The 21,445-nt window shown below is 39.9% G+C and overlaps 1 protein-coding gene across 1 annotated transcript in view; it reads left to right on the forward strand.

Annotated features, from left to right (window-relative positions):
- The window catches only part of CFAP58 (cilia and flagella associated protein 58), a 103,685-nt gene that overhangs the window by 8,917 nt on the left and 73,323 nt on the right, over positions 1 to 21,445 (forward strand). Inside the window, exons 6-9 of the mRNA XM_044431375.1 lie at positions 1,972 to 2,109; positions 2,887 to 3,046; positions 8,532 to 8,614; positions 11,952 to 12,143. Of these exons, the coding sequence (XP_044287310.1) occupies positions 1,972 to 2,109; positions 2,887 to 3,046; positions 8,532 to 8,614; positions 11,952 to 12,143 (573 nt within the window). The remainder of the gene's footprint in view (positions 1 to 1,971; positions 2,110 to 2,886; positions 3,047 to 8,531; positions 8,615 to 11,951; positions 12,144 to 21,445) is intronic.

The following is a 21,445-nucleotide window of genomic DNA, read 5'->3' on the forward strand; positions in this document are numbered from 1 at the left end:
AAGTGTCTGACAGATGTTGGGGAATTTTGTGAGATAACAGGAGACTTTCTATTTTCTACTGGGTCTTTTTTGTATTGCTGAGGAACAAAAACAAGAGTGGGAATATTTAGAACGGAGGATTCTAAAGAGGGGATTAGGCTCTGTTTGTAAAATTCTCCTGAGGAACATTAGGCAGGCACTAGGCAGTTACATATTTGGGCCTAGCAATAACTGCTTGTTTGAGCTCAATGATAATATCTCATATGTCATATTGAAGAGCGCTCAATTCAAGCAGCATAGCTATTGTCCAGTACTTGCATTACTAGAATATTAAATAGTCACTGCCTATTTAAGATTTCTATGGACTTGAGGCAGTTGCTTCTCTGCCTCCTTTCTTTTTAAGGTAAAAGGATAATGTTGTATTTTCTGGCCCAAAGTTTTCTTTTTTGCCGATTATTAAAGTACACCTGAAATGTCACTAGAATTTACTTATAGTTTGTAGCTCCTCCAGAACTTCCTTTGCAAATTTCAGTGTCTCTGACCCAATTTTTACATGGGTAGTTTCAGGCCATGCAAACAGTGGAGAATAATCAGTGTATGCTTTATTATACTGGTGTGAATGCTATTCTCTTGTATAGATGGATAATCAACATTTGTACTGTCATGTCCGAAGTTGTTATGCCTGAATTCTGGATGTAAGAGAAGCATGACTATGACTGATTTGGTGGAGACTGATGTATAACCTGGCTGCAGCTTCCTCAGACTAACAGAATAATTGAATAGACCCTCACTTCTGACTAAACAGTATTCATACTCTGATTCCATGATTCACCAGACTATTCTGTGTCACCAACATTTTTCTTAAAATAGCACCATTGCTCATATTCATTTAAATTATGGAGACTGCAACAAATTCTAAAATCTAGGTAAAGAAGAAAACAGGGCAATACTATTTTTCCATCAGTTACTTTTTCTGTGAGGTTAGCTAACCAATTGTTGTAAAGGTCTTTAGGCAGAAGCTGCTGTTGAACTGCAAAGTATTTTTTTAAAATAGAATATTACTTCCTAACATTTTTCTGTCAGGAAAATGGTCTTCTGAAACGAGTTTACTTTTTCAATCTATTTCCCTGGAGGCTACAAAACCCTCAAGAGAAGCACTTTTAGTAAACAACAAAAGAGTAACATTCTTCTGGGAGCAAATTTAGGATCCTTTCCTTTCTCCAGTCACTAAGTAGATATGGATAGAAGCCTGTGGCAGTTGTTAATTCAGTGTAAAAGCTTTAAATGAAATCAGCAATATGTAGCCATTAAAATTCACAGCCATTGACAGCTTTATCAATGTGTAAATGTAGAAGCTATCTAGTTTGATGGTCATCACCACACTTTGTGTTAGCAAATTTCCTATTGCCTGTAATCCTTTAGGTAGATATACTAGGTATTAACCTGGGTCTTCCACAGTAGTAAGACATTCATTCATTCATTTATAGCATCTGTATGCCTCCCAATTTTGCCACAGCACCTCTGGGCAGCTCATAGTCAGATAAAGTACAATAAAAACTAATTCCAACATACTGAAATAGTATACTGTACTACTGAGAAATGGCTCCATCTCCTTATTAATATATGACTACCCTGCTACCATTAATAGTTTCTTGTCACTATTGCTGATTAAAACTATTTGAATCGCCTCATTCACCGTGATTACAGGAGGTGTTGTATACTGTCTGCCAAATGGCAAGCAGAAGTAAAATTGCAAGGATCCTTAGAAAAAAGGATTACCCTCACTGTGATATTCATTCTGCCCTCCCCAGCTGTTGAACAATTATCACATTTCTCAACATATTCAATTGCTAATGTGTTGATAAAGAGCATGTGATAATGCGAATAAAATGTGAAGGAAAACATGAAAAAGATGGTGGTGATACTAGGTTTCTTGAGTAGGCACAGTAATTTGATGACAAATCTGTCAACTTTTTTGTGCCATAACTGCAGATCCTGAATGAAAGAGCTACAAAAGAACTGGAACAATGTACAGCAAGAAATGTCAAGCTCCAGCAAGAGAACGAGCAACATAGTTTGGCCATTGAACAACTCATGCAGGAGAACCAACAGAAAACTATGGAGCTGAGAGTAAGTTCATGGTTTCCAGCTGACATAAGACCTAATCCTATTGCAGAAGTAGTATCCTTTTTGTATGTGTGTGATTTTTGTGTGGATGGTGGCAGCAAGAAGAATGTCTTTTTTCTGTTTTGCATAACAAAAATATACACATTAATGTAATTAATGTCATATAAGATTTGTGAATACAGGTGGAAAGTGATGACCTCACAAACTGCTCATGCATGCTATTTTTATAACAAATTACTATGTTATTTCCAATCCATCTTGTTTTCCAATCTTTTGTGTTTTCATAATGTTTTTGTGGAATCCTATATATTCCTGCCTGTAAAGACAGGCAAATCTCTTCTTGAGATGAAATATATTCATACAAACATAATATATTATCATTGTTCATCTGTTGTATCTACCCTTCTGCAGTCAAGAGCATACCTGTAGTTACAAGAGGTTACCATCATGGTTCACAAGCTGGTCCAAGGAAGATATTGGAAAAAACCAAGATTTCCTTCAGAATATGGAAGTCTTTCCCAAATGAGGATAGCAAAAAGGGAGCGCAGGCTTACACAAAGGAGATGCAAGCAGACAATAAGAGTTGTCCCTCCCCCCCACATAAAGAGCATATTGCTAACAATATTGAGGCCAACAATCAAGGTTGCAGCTTTTTAAAAGGACAAGAGCTACTATTGTTGTTCTGCTTTACCAAACACGTGACAATCGCAGTGAAAAATGGAGTTGATAGATGTGTTACTAATTGCTAAATCTCAATTCTTATTTCCTTGCCTTCCATAGATGAGAGAAGATGAGTTGTCTCAGATGCGTCAAGAGATTGCAAAGCTTTCCAAAGTGAGAGAGGTTATGCAACGAAAACTACGTGTTGTGGAAGAGCACAAAACACAAGCAGAATGTGAAAGGGACACACTTAAAAACCAGATAAGTGGATTGGAGAAAGGTAGGAGTCAATTTCAAAGCAATGCTATGGAAACTTGACTTGAAAAAGCTTTCCCTTCAATGTATATTTTGGGTAAACTTTTTAATGGTCTCTGTGCATCACCTATATGGGTTTTGCATGGAGCCTCATTCAGGAAATGTCTCTAGTTGAGAAATATTAGGAGGGAATCCCTCCACTGCACCACTCCACATATCCCTTGATAGAGGGTTCCCACCTATATCCTCAGTTCCTCTTTGACTCTTGCTTGGAAGGAGGCTTAGCTCATCCATTTTTGGATTGTGTTGGACATATATTGAGGCTTCTCTCTCTCTCTTGTTCCCTTACTCGTGTTTTCTTTCTGGGGTCTCATGTGCCACTTTTAAAATTCAGGACATGAATGGAAGGATTGGACACATTCATGGAGGAGGGGGCTATTAGTGGCTACTAGCTGAATCATCTATGTGCTCTCTTTGTTATCAGAGGCAGTATGTCTGTGTACACAAGATGCTGTAGCATTTAGGCCGGTCTTGTACCTGTCCTGCTTGAGGGATCCTGTGGGCAGCTGGTTTGCCACTGTGAGAATGGAGTATTGGACTGTGTGAACTATTGGTCTGATTGGCTTTTATGTTCTTATGACATATGGCTTTGAAGACACCATTTAGAAAGTGTGCCAAATATGGATGGAAACTACAACCAATGGGTAGACATTCTTGCTGTCTGTTTTGCCTGGGTGAAGGACTGGCAGGTGTTTGCTAAGCAGACAGGCAAAAATCAGACAATTTGAAGGCTGTTCTTTAGAAGAAGGCATTAGAAGCTGTCGCTCCAGAGACTTTAAAAGCACGAGTGGAGCTGTAGCTTGGGAGGTACTGCTTTAGGGGAAAGATGCTGTCACATCAAGGGTGCACCATTCCACCTACTTCCACCCCCAGACAGTTTATAAGGAAGCCTGGAGCTGCAGTTTTGGACTGCACTGCTTTAGGGGAGAGATGCCTGAATTTGTTGTAGTTGCTAATTTTTTAAAAATACCATTTTAAATGTTGTATTGAAATGATATGCTGTTTTACTGTATTGTACTTTCGTGTTTTACTGTATTGTATATATTGTGGTTAATGGCCCAGACGGTTTCAGATATTGGACAGTGTAAAAATGAAATAAAAGAAATGAAACAAAAATGAACATTGAAGCAGCTTGTCCTTCAGTGGCACTCACTCAATCACTCTTGCAACACACCCTACATCTTTGCCAGCTCTTACTTGTGCATCCTCACTGCATGCCCTGCCTCTTCTTCAGCCTTGAAGGTATCAGAGCCTGTCTCCTCCTTTGATGGCCCTTGCCATGGGCTATATGGACTCTCAAACTCTGGGTTGCTCTTGGATGTTTTTCTTAGTCAAAAAACTATCAAAAGAGCCAGGGCATCAAAGCCTTCTGAATACGGAAGATGAAGAAAAGAAGGATTCCAGAAGACATTCCTCCTTAGCATGCTCAGTATTGATCCCAGCACTTCCACTACTTCTGGATTTTCCAGTTACCACTTTACAACCTTCAGTACTGTTTAAAGATTTGATAACAAAAACTGGGCATCTGAAGCAGAGTTCTGAGGTCATTCCCTGTCTCAGAACCAAGATATGGGTGCTAGGCATTTGTCTCCAGGATCTCCCATTGTCAACATTAGGGATGAGAGAGGAATCAGTTTTGGGGATGAAATCTGTCAGATTCCCTGAGTTTAGCTCCCTGGACTCTGGCCTGCTTTCTTGCAGCTGTGTGTTCAGCTTCCTGGTGAACACGCTGACAATTTATATGGTGCTCATCAGGAATTGAGCCCTGGGTAATGTTGCCCAAGCAGCCTCCCTCTTCTGTGCATGTAACTTCTAGCCTTTGTTTCTGCTGCATGTACTGCAAAAGAAGGTTGCCAACTGCACAACTGGAGTTCGGCAAACTTTCATGGACTTTCTTTCTTGGCTTGCTTCTTGAGCCATGACTGAGCATCAGAGGAAGTCTGATGAACAGAAGAAAGTCAGATTCCAGGTAGGATTGTTGCAACCTTAGTCAACATCCAGTGTTTCCATGTGAATATCAAAGAGATGACAGGGGCTACTGTTACGTTCAGCATGTTTGTTCTTGCCTTCCATTGTTGGATTAGGACAGGTAGACAGGGTGGTCCTTGCCTTACTATTATGATAACTGGCAATATGTTTGGAACTATGCATATAGTTTCAGTCATTATCTCTTCATGGTGTCTCCATGTGAGTTCAGCATGAGGTATCGTCAGCTTCCCTTTCAAAACCACTTCTGTACAATGATGCTCTGAATACCATCATTCACTGAAAAGGTCTAACTTTTGGCCCCTGACTTAGCTTGACTGCCCCATTCTGGTATGCCTGAACAAGCACTATCTTCTCCAACACTGTTTCTCAGCTGAAGGCTGGATTCTGCACCCTTATCTGCTGCCAAAGACTGCCTTTCAGCATTTGGATCCTGCAGTTTCATCCCCTTTTGCTTTCATCTCTAGATGTAGCAGTGGGATTGATTCTCCCCATCTGAGGATCCAGTTCACTTTTGCAACCAGATACAGAGGATGGCACAGTCCGTGGGTCTGGAGACATAGCAACCATATCAGAAGGTGCAGAACCTCATTTTTGATGCAGTGCTCTTCAAGGCTTTCACACTGGTTGCCACTGCATTCCTTCCAACTCTATTCCAGACAGTCCAGCAGTCTTGTAAAGTCCTCCCCTCCGTGGCTTCAGCCTCTAAGAGGTTAGAAAATATATAGAGAGTCCAGAAGGACATGGACTTTCTCTTTTCTCACCCTTGACCAAACTCCATTGCGGTTTGGGTTGCCCATGGAGTGCACTTGTCGCTGGTGGATAAAGAGGGTTTCCGAAAGGGCCTTATGGGCTTTAGACTATACTCTTCAACTAAACATGACCACTTTGTCTCAAATTACCAGGATAGGATGACCATCTTCAACTTTTCTTATGGAAGAAAGTAGGTACCCTCTGTGATTATTTGTCTGAGGATGAGAGGGAACTTGCTCAGCTTTTAGAGAGGGAGGCCACTTGCTTCAAATGACAGCAGATCAACACAGCATCAAGCAGATTATGGTGTGAAAGTGAAGGTCAGAGCAATGCGATTGAGGAGGAACATCTGATTATGCTCAGCTAGGTTAATCTAGGAGGCCTGCTCCCAGTGGAGAGAGCTTAGTTAATGTGAAACTGATGAGGCCAAAGCGGCCTGGAGTCTGGGGAGCTGAACTTGGGGATTCCAAGGGATTCTCACACCCAGATGGATTCCTCACACATCCCTATTTATTTATTTATTTATTTATTTATTTATTTATTTATTTATTAAAACATTTTTATTTGACAGTTCCATTGCTACCACCTGTCCATTCCCAAGTACTGGCTTAGAAATTACCAGTAATTCTACAAGCTTTAATATTAAAGCCATTTGAACATCTTGCAACAGCTGATATTCAACTGTTGCCTTGGAAGGTCACCTTCATCTCTGTGATTACATCTGCCTTGTGATCCAATGGAGTACATCTTCAGGATATTATTAGACTTGATGGTCTTGGTCCCTTCTGACCCCATCTGTTCTGTGTTTCTGTGATATTCCACAGAGACAGGATTGCCCTATGTCTTATTTCCTCTAAGGTTGTATCTGAACAAATACATTATTTTCCCACTTCTTCATCTCTCCTTCCTCACCAGTGGAGTTGGTCCTTTACTCTCTTCATGTGAGATGACTTGTCACTTTCTGAAACAGAGCCTTTTGTAAGGCTTGTCATCTATTCCTGTCTTATGGAGGCAAGAGCAAAGGTTTGCTTATTTTATCACATTTAGCACCATTGTTCAGGCTATCATTGTTGATGTATGAATTGTCAGGACTGGAACTCTTGGGACTGTTGAAAGCACACTCAACACAAGGAGTGGCTACTTCTGTGGAATATGACAGAGGTGTTACTTTGCTAGATCTGTTGTCATGTATCCACTTGGTCAAAGCTATCTAGTTGAATTCATTATACAGCCTCCAAGTTTGCTTCTGAGCAGACTGCTCTTTTTGAAGGGCGTGTCTTCTCTTCACTGATAACACTGACCTACTTCTGGCAAGTGGAGCACCCTGCTATTTGTCTTTATGTGTGATACACGGAGACCGAGGAGAAGAAAGGCAGATGCTTACCTATAACTGTAGTTCTTCAAGTGGTCATGTGTGCATTCATAACTCTCCCCATCAGCTTCACTTTGGTGTTGATGTTGAGTTCAAGGAATAGAACAGAAGTTGGTTGTATGGTATTGACACTAGCATACCTTTTTGTTGCTGAGGTCTCTGAAAAATGAAGGTATAGGTGGGAAGCTGCCAGAAACTTGAGCAGTAATCCAGGCATGGGTTTCCACCTAACATTCCTCACCTGGAGAAGTTTCTTGAATGAGACTCCATGCAGGTGCAAAACTTGTATGTGTGAAAGCACAGATGACTACCTGCAGAACTACAGGTGGGCAAATTATCTTTTTATGGGAAAAGACAGGATTTTCATGGTGGGTCAACTGTTTGGTTGATATGATAACATTTTAAGGGGATTTGGAAATGCAAGCATGCAGCAGTGAAATTTGGCCAGTTGTACCTCTCTGGCAAATATTCACCCTGTGTTTTGCACAGCTGTTTCTTCCTGTTTCTTATAGAAAAAATATGACATGGTACTAACAATTCCCTGCATATTCAAAAACCGCAGAAACTTTTGTAGAGTGTGGTAGCATTTGAATACATGGTAACAAAGATCTTGAAACTGTAGTTTCTATCAGGTGGGCTGAGAAGTATGTTTGGTCCTTGGCTGAAATTAAAATAAAAATTGTGGGAGTATCCATGAATATATGGTTACTGCCACTGACTGATTGTTCAGTGGGAGTGAGGATAGACAGAAAAGTGAATAGAAGTGGGGCATGGATGAAGTATCCTGGAATAAAGTATGACTGGCTGAACAGAAGCTTTCTCACTCCAACATTTTGTGGTAGGTCTCGCCTGTATATATTAATAGCAACCTCTGTTCTCCAAGTGCTGGAACTTACTTAGGGAGCCAAGCTGGCACAATCCATTTATCAGCAGGTTTTATGGAATCCCCATAGTTTGCAGAAGTTCAATGCTTCTTTGAAAAGCTATATGAACTGACCATGCCCAGTGTCCATGGAGTGCTTAGTAGCTGGTACTGGTGGGAAAAATGGAAAAACAAGATGGATTGGAAGTGCAATGTAGTTTATTGGAACAAGCCAGGAATGAGTAGGAAATCAATGGAGTATTTTTGAAGAGGGTTCATGGTTTCAACCAGCTGGCAATGAACAGAAGCACGCCACACTCCGACATTTTATTGTAGGTACTTAGTTAAGTTTCTAAAAGGGAATTACCATGAGCTCATTCAGTGAACTAAGTTTAAAAAACCCATCCATAATATTTTTGATTTGTAAAGGTTTACCAAGTCCAAACTCAAAGTTTATAACCTTTTCCTTTGCTTTAGAATTGGAATGTGCAAAAAAGCAAGCAGAGATGGATAAGAAAGCTATAGATGAGCTTGTGAGAGAAAGGGACATACTGAACAAGGTGAGAATGCATCATAGATATTTAGGCCTATGAATATATGAAATAGCTGTGGTATTACTTGTGGTTCCCTGTTGGAGCAAGGAGATGTTCACAGCAGGTTATGTCTCTTTGCCACCCAGGGATCTGATGACCAAGCTTTGGTGTAGCCTTTGGCTCTGGCTCTTCTTCAGTTTGTTTTTTGCCTTTGCCCAAGACAGAGCTAGTCTCATTCTTTTCCTCAGCTCTTCACCTGAGATTTGCTTCTTCTTCATGCCCCTCTTTTCCTTTGTTCCTTTTTCTAAATTAATTAAATAAAAAAGACAGTTTCTGCCCCCCCGCATTTCCCCCTTTGATCATAGGCTCATTGCCTATGGGATCAGAGCTGCCATCTGAACAAGATAAGTTTGGATGACACATTAGAAGCCTCTGGAGCATGGGATGAACCTCTGGCAAAGCAACTGGAATATTCTTTGACTTGTAGTGCCAGGCAAACATGGAGAAAACCTGGAAGTCAACCAAGCCTTTTCTTTACAGCTGTGCACACAACTGTATGGTAAATGTGGTTTCATCCCACCACATAGTGTATGACTCCAGCCTGGCATTTTGGGGTTTGTCTTGAAGAAAATTGATGCATTTGAAATATGGTACTGCAGGAGAGCTTTGCAAATACCCTGGGCTGACAGAAAGATGAACAAGTTGGCTCTAGATCCAATCAAGCCAGAGCTTTCCTTAGAAGCAAAAATGACAAAGCTGAGGCTGTCATATTTCAGACACATTATGAGAAGGCAAGACTCTCTGGAGAAGACAGTCATGCTATGCAAAGTCAAAGGATGAAGAAGAGGAATGGATGGTTTGGAATGACTCTGTTCAGGAAGGCAAAGTCTGGGATTTACAAGAGCATATTGCCATGGATAGGACATTTTGGAGAGCTTTCATTCATAGGGTTGCCATAAGTTGTAGACTACTTGATAGCACATAACAACAACTGACGTGCAAGCTGAGGAAGAGAGAGAAGAGAATTGATCTGGGACCAAAGTGAGCCGTACAGCATAAGCCACTTTTTTCATAAACAACATGGAAAATTTGTTGCTTTGTATGGGTGGATAGGAAAGCTGTATTCGCTGTAATGTCAGGCCGATGGATCTCTGAACTGGCAGTGTTTTTGCCGGAAACCACCTCTGAAAAGACTATGTCCTGCTTGATTTGCCCTGTCCTCCTTCAGCTCCCACTTCTACAGATATCAGAACCTGCTTCTACCTTCATTTTGCTCTAATACTTCTGACCTCAGGGAGAGAGCTTGACATAAGCTAGCTGTTTGGAAAGTGGTTAAAATTTGCTTATGCAGAAGAGTACAATTTAGAAAGGTTTGTTTTTTCCTTGAAGAAGAAGGTATATGGAGCCATCTTGGTAAGATGGAGTAAAGCTTGCATTTTTATTGCATATGAACTGTAACATATTCCAAAGCCTAGACATACCCTGACATACTCTACCAGGGCAGGTATTTCTGTAACTTTTAGCAATAGCGCAGCCCTGTCGAATATCTGCAGGGTGGCCCATTGATCCTGTTCCAATACTTTTGTCAAACACTCCGGCACTAGCCAGCTCCGCTCATGACATGCGCATTTAGTCTATTGTATAACATTTGGTAGGGAATGTCTCTTTGCTGAAGGGGTTCCTGAAAAATTTAGAGAACACGAATGAAAAATGTCTCATTAACATCAGTTTTAAAATTAGAGGCATGTGAAATTTATTTTATGTTACACATGCCCTGGGGTAGCAGCCAGTCTGGGCATAGTGAATGTCAGTCTATCTAGCTTCCTCCAGGTCTCTCCAAGTCCTGCAATCTTTTTTCAGTGCTCCCGTGTCACAGGTTTTAATTTTAATTAATAGTTACTTCAGGAAATAAAGGTAAGCAAACACTACTTGTAAATACAAAATATCATTCATAGTAGTACCAATCCTTGGATTTCTAAACACTGTTCTTAAGTCCTTATGGCAACATCTCATATAAGTTTGTCGTTTTGTTATCTGTTGAGCTTGGCAATGGCATCACCCCCCCCCCCCATGGCTTTCCTTATAGCCAAGAAAAGGGAAACCATGGGGAAAAGATTGAATATCTTTCTGACTGGTAGTACAAATATTTTGTGGAGAGACATGGTAGAACAGGGAAGGTCAGAAGGGAGGGGGTGTTACTTTATCAGTGGTTTGAGGTCAAGTCCAATGAGTGCATAGTTAAGTAATGTTTGGCAGTCCCACCATCTAGCTCACAAGCAGTGCAAACCTCCTTGATGGCATAGCCAGATGCATTGGGTGGGGAAGGGAATTCAGGTTGGAATCAACCCTGGTATGGATAAGAGCTAATGTCATAATTAAAAGGTCTTAATTTGATGGATGTCTCTTGCTAACAACCTTTAACATAATAAAGATTGTAGTTGGAAGCCTCTCCTTTTGATCTGCTGGGAAGGGGAAAAGAGAGAGAGCACAGAAGAGAGTTGCCAGCCCATGACAGCTACTTACCACTGTAATGGTTTATAAATGTTTAATACAAACATTAGATGCGGCAGTTTTGCATGGCTTGACAATCCATGGTGGTTTCTTGGGCAGGATGGTCTGTCATGTCATCCAAACCCTGTCACGTATGATATTTCAGCATGCTATATTTGATTTTTAGAAACCACCCTAAGAAACAACAGTCTGTTCTATGAGTTTCATGCTTTACCATGATTTCTCTGGTTGTTTGAACATGGCATCATGGTTTTCACAATTCTGGTATGCAGCTACCATAGAGTCTCCTGCATCCCTCCTCCAGCCATTCAGCATGGGATATATGCCAACAGGACTGAGTGAGGAGGGTGGAAACCATGTTAGCATAGAGGCCACATAATCATCTGTCAGGCACATCCAGGTAACACCCCCCCCCATACCATGTGGAAACTATGTAGGGATGCCTGTTGCATCATGCAAACCCACCCACAGAATGTTCTGTAACTTGGGAATGAGAATTTTATAAAAGAGATCCTGTGTCCACTCTGAATAATCTCTATTTGGTTGAGGTAGTCAGAGTCAAAGTAGGTATTGTAGAATCTTTCAATATTTTTATTTTAATGAAGAACAGCTGTGACAGGCTGCTATCAGGTGTGGAGGAAATACAACTAGGGGGGAAAGAATGAAGCATCCCCCTCACTGCTGTCCATCTATTCCCAACACATATCTGCCATTCATTAAAAAAAGAATCAGGAAAGTTTTACATTTGTCTCTCATGTAACATCTCATATGGCTCTGGGTATTTGGCATGAGTAGGCTCTATGAAATTACTAAATTTATAAGATGATTAACTATCTTGGCCTTGTGTTTGCAGAACTTGCTCAAGGCTGCTAGTGTTACTCAAAAACAGATGAACCTAGTTAAGCTTCATGAACAGTCAAAGAAAAACCTAGAAGAAGAAATTCAGAATTATAAAGATGAGGCTCAGAAACAGAGGAAGATTATTTTTCAGCTGGAGAAGGAGAGAGACCGATACATCAATGAAGCTAGTGACCTCACACAGAAGGTAAGAAATAATATATGTAAACATAGTTAATTTTGTCTTTTAAACATGGCAACATGATCATTTCAGTTTTTGAATTTCTGGATACAAAGGTATTTATGAAACAAAGATTTTAATAAAGTTCTTATGAGTTATATTTAGTCCTGTGTATTCAAGGTATCTGACAGAGTCTAGCTAAGCACATAATCTGGAATCTACAGTTAGTATTCTTAAATCAAAGCTTCTAACTATTGTGTGGAAAATCCTGAACAGGTGCCTACTGCATGTAGGTTTATAGGATTTCTTAGGTACAGAATATTGCGGATTTTAGTCTAGAATCCACAGTAAACATCTTTGTGCTACCAGAAAACAAATTCTGTGGTGGTGCAAATAATGCAAATTAAGAACATTTGAATATATTTATTTAAGTTGCAGGCTTAAGGTGGAAATGTGGCTGAGGACTTAACAATTCTGAATATTCTTGTTTTTGTCAGGGACTTAATTAGCATGATTAAAATGCATGAGCTTTTGTTAATTAGCTGCCATGTAGAAATGGAGGACAGGCTTAAGGAGTCCGCAGAGGGTCTAGAACATGGGTCCTCAAACTATGGCCCAGGGGCCGGATACGGCCTGCCATGGCCATTTATCTGGCCCGCCTCAGAGGTTTTCAACATGCCACACCAGCGCCCGCCACAGCCCACCTTGCCCCCCACGTGGGGAGGCAGCTTGCTTGTTCACTTGCCTGCCCCCACCTTGCCTCGCCTCCCCTTGCCACGCACGCCCACCCGCCCGTGCCTTGCCATGCCCGCACGCCCCGCCCCACCGCCTCAGCGGCCGTGTGCCCCCATGCCCCGCCCCCGTTCCGGCCTGCGTGCCCCACCGGCATCACCTTTCTGGCCCGCGCCCGGCACCGGCACCTTTCAACTGGCCCCCTGGTGAAAAAGTTTGAGGACCCCTGGTCTAGAAGCTACGTTGAGTCCTATTCTCATCAGGCTAAAGGTAGTGTTTTCAGTGGGCAAAAATAGGCAAGTGCTCCCTAGAAAATGACTTTCATTTGTCCCTTATTTGTGAGGTATCTATAGAGATACTGGCAGGAGACTATAATGAAGCCAGTGTGCTGTGTTGGATAGAGTGTTGGACTAGGGACCCAGGAGTTTTTGGTTCTAGTCCCCACTTGACCATGAAGCTCAAGGTGACTTTGGGCCAGTCAGTTGCTCACTCTCTGTATTTCTCATCTCTAAGTCAGAACCAGTAAGGGAAGAGCTTACTTACTCAGAATTTCCTTACATTTTTCCTTGCACAATATATTACCAGTTAAACCTTAATTGAAATGTTATCTATGTCTACTCAGAAGTAAAATCCAGTTATGTTCAGTAGGGTTTCATCTCAGGTAGGAGTGCATAGTTTTGCACTAAAGCACTGAAATAACAGCAAAGCATAAAAATGTATGAGCAATCAAAAGATATTCAAATCAGGGACACATTAAAAACCAATGTCTTGCTAAAAAGGTCTTTCCCCATTTTTGGAAGGTCATGAATAGGGAGTGAGTTCCAAAGCCTAGTTGCAGCTGATCTTGAGTACAAATTTAAGCAGAAGCTCAGCAGAGTTAGAAGCCATATGCTACATTTTCCATTCACTCACTCTTGCTTTTTCACCTCCTTTGTGACTGTAGAATGCTGCAGTATTTGTGTGAGAATCTGCTGAATTGTAAACTGTCACTGACTGGAATGCATTCAGTCTGTTTCTACTCCTTATTGTTGCTTGCTTATCTTATGTATACTTTTTGTAGCATCATCAGCCTAAGTAATTTTAAATTGCATGCATATGATATGTTCCTTCTTGTATGACAGTATGTATAATTTTTTAGCAGTACTATTCTGTGATATTTGTATTTCATTATCCTTTATTGTGCTTATAAGGGTAAACCCTTGTTAACAGTTCCTGTATCATTGAGGGGCAGTGGAGTGGTAGGGCAGGGAAAGTGAAATTAATGCTCTTACCTCTCCACAGTTCTTTAATTTGTTGCATAAGTGGTAAAAGAAGAGTCTATGCAGTAACACAATTATTAAATTTGTCAGCTCGGCAGAACTGCTTCCTTTCCTAGTCCAGAGATAAGGAACCCTTTATTTATGTAAGAATGTTACTTGTTGCTTTCAGAGTGGTATATGAGACAGTCAAATAAACTATCTGAAAATTGCAGTATGAAAATAAGTATAAATGCTGAAATAACAAAAGTGCATTAAAGGATTGATTCCAATAGCAGAATGAAACAAAACAATATTTATGTACTTCTGGAATGTCATAAAGAGAAAAAAATCAAATGAACAGTTTATGGGAAAGCATTCGAAATCTTTAAGATACCAGCTGAGAAAACTCTACTGTTACCCATCTTTGATCATTAGCTACCATGAAAGAAAAGATACAATCAAATGAAGTTTATGCCTGACAAGAACACTTCACTGCAAATTTGTTTTTGGTTTGGTACTCACATGCAAATGGATTGATAAGGCGACTCTGAAGAAAGCACTGAAGTGGGAGAGTGAAATGTTTCACTTCTGCTGTAGGTGGGAATTGTGACTTTAAATGTTTGTGTTTGAAAATCCTGCACATACAAAATATGGATTAGAACCTTCTCTTAGTTTGTAATTGCAGGGAAAATTAGTTTTTGTTTTATGGGGGAATATTAAAAAGTACAGTCTGAATCATGGACATCATCAGACGGTCAACACAAAAATCAGATTGACTATGTGCTCTGCAGCCAAAGATGGAGAAGCTCTATACAGTCAGTGAAAACTAGACCAGGAGCCAACTGTGGCTCAGATCATAAGCTTCTGGTTGCAAAATTTAGGCTTAAATTGAAGAAAGTAGGGAAAAGCACTAAGCCACTCAGGTATAACCTAAATCATATCCCTGATGAATATACAGTAGAGGTGATAAATAGATTTAAGGAATTAGATCTGAAAGACAGAGTGCCTGAAGAACTATGGACGGAGGTTCCACAACATTGTAGAAGAGGTAGCAACTAAAGCCATCCCAAAGAAAAAGAAATGCAAGAAAGCAAAATGGCTGTCTGAGGAAGCTTTACAAATAGCTGAAGAAAGAAGGGAAGCGAAAGGCAAGGGAGAAAGAGAAAGATACACCCAATGGAATGCAGAATTCCAGAGAATAGCTAGAAGAGATAAGAATGCCTTCTTAAATGAACAGTGCAAAGAAATAGAAGAAAACAATAGAATAGGGAGGACCAGAGATCTCTTCAAGAAAATTGGAGATATAAAAGGAACATTTCATGCAAAAATGGGCATGATAAAGGACCAAAATGGCGGGAACCTAACAGAGGCAGAAGAGATTAAGAAGAGGTGGGAAGATTACACAGAAGAACTATACAAGAAAGAGCTTAATGTCCCTGATAACCATGATGGGGTGGTCACTGACCTCGAGCCAGACATCCTGGAATGTAAAGTCAAATGGGCCTTAGGAAGTCTGAGCAACAACAAAGCTAGTGCAGGCGACAGTATTCCAGCTGAGCTATTCAAAATCTTAAAAGACGATGCAGAAAAAGTGCTACACTCAATATGCCAGCAAATTTGGAAAACTCAACAGTGGCCACAGGATTGGAAAAGGTCAGTTTACATTCTGATCCCAAAGAAGGGCAATGCCAAGGAATGTTCAAGCTACCGCACCATTGCACTCATTTCACATGCTGGCAAAGTGATGCTCAAAATCCTACAAGCTAGGCTCCTGCAGTATGTGGACCGAAAACTACCAGAAGTACAGGCAAGATTTCGAAGAGGGAGAGGAACTAGAGATCAAATTGCCAACATACGCTGGATCATGGAGAAAGCTAGGGAGTTCCAGAAAAACATCTAATTCTGCTTCATTGACTATGCTAAAGCCTTTGATTGTGTGGATCACAACAAATTGTGGCAAGTTCTTAAAGAGATGGGAGTACCAGACCATCTTATTTGACTCTTGAGAAACCCATATGCAGGTCAAGAAGCAACAGTGAGAACTGGGCATGGAACCACTGATTGGTTCAAAATTGGGAAAGGAGTTCGGCAAGGCTGTATACTGTCGCCCTGCCTATTTAACTCATATGCAGAACACATCATGAGAAAGGCAGAGCTAGATGAATCACCAGTTGAAATTAAGATTGCTGGGAGAAATATCAACAACCTCAGATATGCAGATGATACCACTCTAATGGCAGAAAGTGAAGAGGAACTAAAGAGCCTCTTGATGCAGGTGAAGGAGGAGGGTGCAAAAGTTGGCTTGAAACTTAACATTAAGAATACTAAGATCATGGCATCTGGTCCTCTCACTTCCTGGCAAATAGATGGGGAAGAAATGGAGGTAGTGACAGATTTTATTTTCCTAGGCTCTAAGATCAATGCAGACAGGGACTGCAACCAAGAAATTAAAAGATGCTTGCTCCTGGGAAGGAAAGCTATGCCAAATCTAGACAGCATACTAAAAAGCGGAGACATCCCTCTGCCAACAAAAGTGCGTATAGTCAAGGCTATAGTTTTCTCAGTTGCAATGTATGGCTGTGAAAGCTGGACCCTAAGGAAGGCTGAGCACCAAAGGACTGAGGCCTTTGAATTGTTGTGCTGGAAGAGACTCCTGCAAGTCCCTTGGATGGCAAGGCGATCAAACCAGTCAGTCCTAGAGGAGATCAACCCTGACTGCTCTTTAGAAGGCCAGATCCTGAAGATGAAACTCAAATACTTTGGCCACCTAATGAGAAGGAAGGACTCCCTGGAGAAGACCCTAATGCTGGGAACAATAGATGGCAAAAGAAGAAGGGGATGGCAGAGAATGAAGTGGCTAGATGGAGTCACTGAAGCAGTTGGTGTGAGCTTAAGTGGACTCCGGGGGATGGTGGAAGACAGGAAGGCCTGGAGGAATGTTGTCCATGGGGTCGTGACGGGTCGGACATGACTTCGCAACAAACAACAGTCTGAATCAATAAATTCCACTCTACCAGCTCTAGATTTTAGCACCTCATTCATGGTTCGAAATATATACTTCCCTGCTAGTTTTTGTGAATTTCACTTTTCTTAGCATTAGCTACAGTGCTACATTATATCTCTCCCACTAAATGGGAAGAATGTTCAAACCAGCAATTTAATTCATGGTTAGAAGGTTGTTTGCAAACCTTAGTTATGGCTAATTATATATAAGGCTGTTATAATGCTACACCATAGTTTATATTACTTAGGGGTAGAAATATTATGAACTGTTGGGCACAGTATTATTAAAAAAGATTTTTGCTTCTTTTAGGAATCAAGCTTATTTATAATTGCTGGCACCCTGGAAGGAATCTCATGAGTTGATAGGACTTTAGCAGTTCTGAGTACATGTTATGGTGACCACATTCCATGAAATATTTTCCCTGATATCTAGTACTAGTGGGTGAATGTTGGTTCAGTTTAAGTCACTAACCCATGGTGTTTCAGTACATTTTTCAAGAAGAGAAGGTTGTGGGACCTACATTGAGATCTTCTCTGTCAAGTCTAGACTTTATAAAATCTTCATATATCATTTAGTCCATGTCATAATATTTTCTTTGGCTGCAGATACAAATTAAGGCGTGAAAATACAAATATTTCATCTTTAAATAGTCTATATTAAGAAAATACTGAAAGAAAAACTTAATGGAGAGGATTTTTTGTGATTTCAGTGTTACTGAATTCCCTTCAGCTCTCTTTCACTTCTTCCTCTTGTCCCAAACAAGAAAACTTCATGCCAAATTACTTTGCATAGGAGACTGGATGAAATCACTAAATAATAGTAACTCCTCAGACTTACTGAACAAATAAGTAATGGACATGAAAATACTGCCAGATTAAAGAAGGCTGCTCAGGAGCATTTAATAAATCAATCATGCTCATATTTATTGTACATACTTTCTCATTTAAAACCATGAAAAATGTAATAAATAAGTCCCTGATTAGTATATTGTAGTACTCTTTCTTTGACAAGTGGTACCAGTGATTCTAGGTAGGAAGACACACTACTCCCTCTAGCATCATCAAAGTTACTTATGAAGGGCTTCTCTACATGAGGCTTTTATTGTGGGCTCATGATTCCTCATTCATGGTAGTTTGTAGGTATTTTACACAGTGTTGTCATTTTCCAGGGCTTCTCCTATGCATTGCAACCAATTCTGTGACTCTTTTTTAGATTAAAGAAAGTCTGATATTATTTAGAAATTGTGCTATGAGAAGCGTGCGTATTTTAACAATTCCACCATACCGCAGTGGCACCTTGTAGTTGTCTAATGGAACATATAGAAAGGCAGAGAAAGAAAAATGTTAAGGAACACATTTTAATTCTGTAAAAGATCTGGAAACAGAAGGCTTGGTTAAGCGGCAGACTAAAAACCTCATATAATGAAGCCCTAAGAGTTCAGGAAAATAAGCACTTGTAGTCATAAAAAGAGGTCATAAAAACAGAAGATATTGTTATCCAGAAACGCAATATATAGTCAATTTTCTGTGTAGGACAATACAGAAATCTATTTTCTTTCTTTTAATGCCTTTTATTTTTAGTGCACTTAATGCTGTCCAAAGGTGCCTTTTAAATGTATTCTGGAAAGACAAGATCACATAGTATTGAATGAAGAAAATAATGTATATTTCGTACAGATAGCCACCTTAGTTCATTGAACAGTGGCTGCCATTTGAAGCATAGATATGTGGAAGTAAGACAGATTGAACAATATGGGTCTTATTTTTGAATAAACATCTTTATAATTGCACAGTAGAGGATGAAGATGAAATGAAAAAGCAAAATACAAACAGAACAAGGTTAGAGAAGCATGGGTGAATCAAACAATAACACTAATATAATTTCTCACATCTAGTTTTCTAGAATGAGATTCTTGCCAAAGACATTAGCTAGCTTTTCTGACAAAAGTTACCACTTTATAGTTTTCTAGAGGGCTCCAAAGAGCTTTTCAGGATAAGGAATTTAGAATAAATTTTGAGCTGATTTGGTAAGCCACTACTGAGATATTTATTCTGATTATTTGTGCTATAGGCCAGTTTATTTTTATACACTGATTTGTATAGCATGCAAAATTACCCCAGAAAGTTGATTGTGAGGGAGAAAATATCTCTTACAAAGTTTTTTAATTTTCCATTTGGATTTGAATTGTTATGATTTGGTCAGAGATTGCTTTATAGCCTCTTAGTGTCTATACTACATGTTACCCAAATATTAGAGCCACAGTGTTCTTCTGAGTTTGCCATTTCCAGAGTAAAATGTATTTTTCTGACTGAAAATGTGGATTATCAATTCAGTTAAGCTTGCTTACACTGAATATTGCAATGTTTAAGAGTTCCATTTCTTGCATTAGGGTTTCCAGTTTTCTTTGATTCATATTTCTTTTATTCCATGACCACCTTCTGTGCATCACTAAATAGGATTAGCTTGAGCCTCACTGCTGTTGTCTGTGAAAGATCCCCTACCTGTGTCACCTTCAACTACCACTGTTGCCTAGTATCTACTCTTCAGGAGTTTCTTCCACTCCCATTCCCATTAGAGATGTCTATCCTTCTCTGCTGATACGATCCTCACACCTTTCTTCTCTAAGTCTAGTGTATCATCTTTGACCATTCCACCTTGGGTGACTCTGCTAGAGGAACAGCCTAGTGAGACAATACGGCTGCCTGGCAGCATTGCTCTCAGTTTCTCTGACACCCTCAAACCTGCTCACTATGTTAAGGTGAGCATCCTAGAGGGGATGCCACCCATAGTCAATTAGAAACATAGAAACAGAGCGAGTCAGAAGGGGTCTCCCGGACCATCTAGTCTGACCCCTGGTTCTAGCCGGCTCCATTCACGACATGCCCACCATGCACATGTCCAGCCTATCTTTGAACACCCTCATATATTTTATAATTAAAATAATTTATAATTAAAATAATTATTTTAATTATAAAATAATTAGTTTATTATTGTATATTTGTTCATCAGTTCCTGCTTTGCACTATTATAAATTCAGTGACCTATATTTGGATGTTGTTCTAGTTTATATAATCAAGTTATTGATTTTGATCTCACTTTTATTACTATTGGCAACTTGTTTTTGACGAGAAAAAGAGGAAAGTGGGCGTTAGATTATAAAATGGATCTCATTCATTTACTTTCATTTTAAACTGCAAGCAGGTTTTAGGCATCTCTACAGTCAGCAATACATGCACTGGAATACTATCACCACTACTGTAATAAAACATCCTATATTTAGATCTGCTTTATCTACTGAGTTTGTCAGAAGTATCTGGCAGGGTAATCAATTAAACCTTTACCCCAAAGCTGCTACACTGATAGCTCCACGACATGCCAGCTAGGATTTAATTCTTTCAGTAGGGACAACTATGCCAATTTCAAGATCTACTTTTGAATAGCTGTTCTGAATGTTAATGATAACTATTTCTTTAAAGCTTCATGAACCTTCATGCACCTAAGTCAGGCTCACCCAGTCTGGTGCCTTCCGCATATTTTGGACATCTGTTAGCATGGTGAATGATCAGAAGTGCTGGTAGTTTTAATCTGAGAGACCTTAAGAGCAGCAGATGGGGAACACTGATCTAAGCTGTAGTTCTCAATGTGAGGAGGCTAGACAGAGCGGGCAAATTCAAAGAACTTACTGTATCACCATTTAATGGCAAAGTAAGAAAAAGAACCTCCTCTTTTAAGCCTTAAATACCTGATTTGTAAATTATCAGATTTGATTTATTTTTACATTTATTTATTTCATTTAACAAGCTTGATATACCGTTCACAGCTCATTGACTTTTTGAACAGTTTATAACAATCACAATGGTTTACATAGTATTTTCTGTGTGGTTATATTTAATAAACACTCCTAAATTCTCATTAGCCAAAGTTTTATATTCCCTTTTCTTCGTCTATTTAGATAGATAACTAAGGGGAAATACTTTGCAAGTAAAAAGGGGAAAAAAACCCCTTAGCGCTAGGGTTGGGTGGGAGCTTGCTAGTCATGGTTTCTTGCAGTATTGTACTTGTTAGAGGAGTAAAGGCATGAGCAGATATTTTCCAAGAGGAAGCTCTGCTAAGTAGACATATGTAGGGTTTCACTGTTAATGGATTTTAAGCATTGCAAAGTTTGCTTGAGCTTAGTTTGATGGCTTATTCTGTTTTATATCTCAGCGCTCCACCTGCACTTATTCTTGCTGGGGGAAAATTAAAACTACCCACATTTCTCCTTTTGTGCGGTAAAAGCAGCTGTAGGGGGTGATTTTCAGTGGAAAATGGTTGGTCCATGCTAGTCTTTCTTTTCAAATTGCAGACTTGTTGGC

Source organism: Varanus komodoensis, unplaced genomic scaffold, assembly GCF_004798865.1.
Source record: "Varanus komodoensis strain SLA01 unplaced genomic scaffold, ASM479886v1 scaffold1, whole genome shotgun sequence".
NCBI classification, from domain to species: Eukaryota; Metazoa; Chordata; class Lepidosauria; order Squamata; family Varanidae; genus Varanus; species Varanus komodoensis.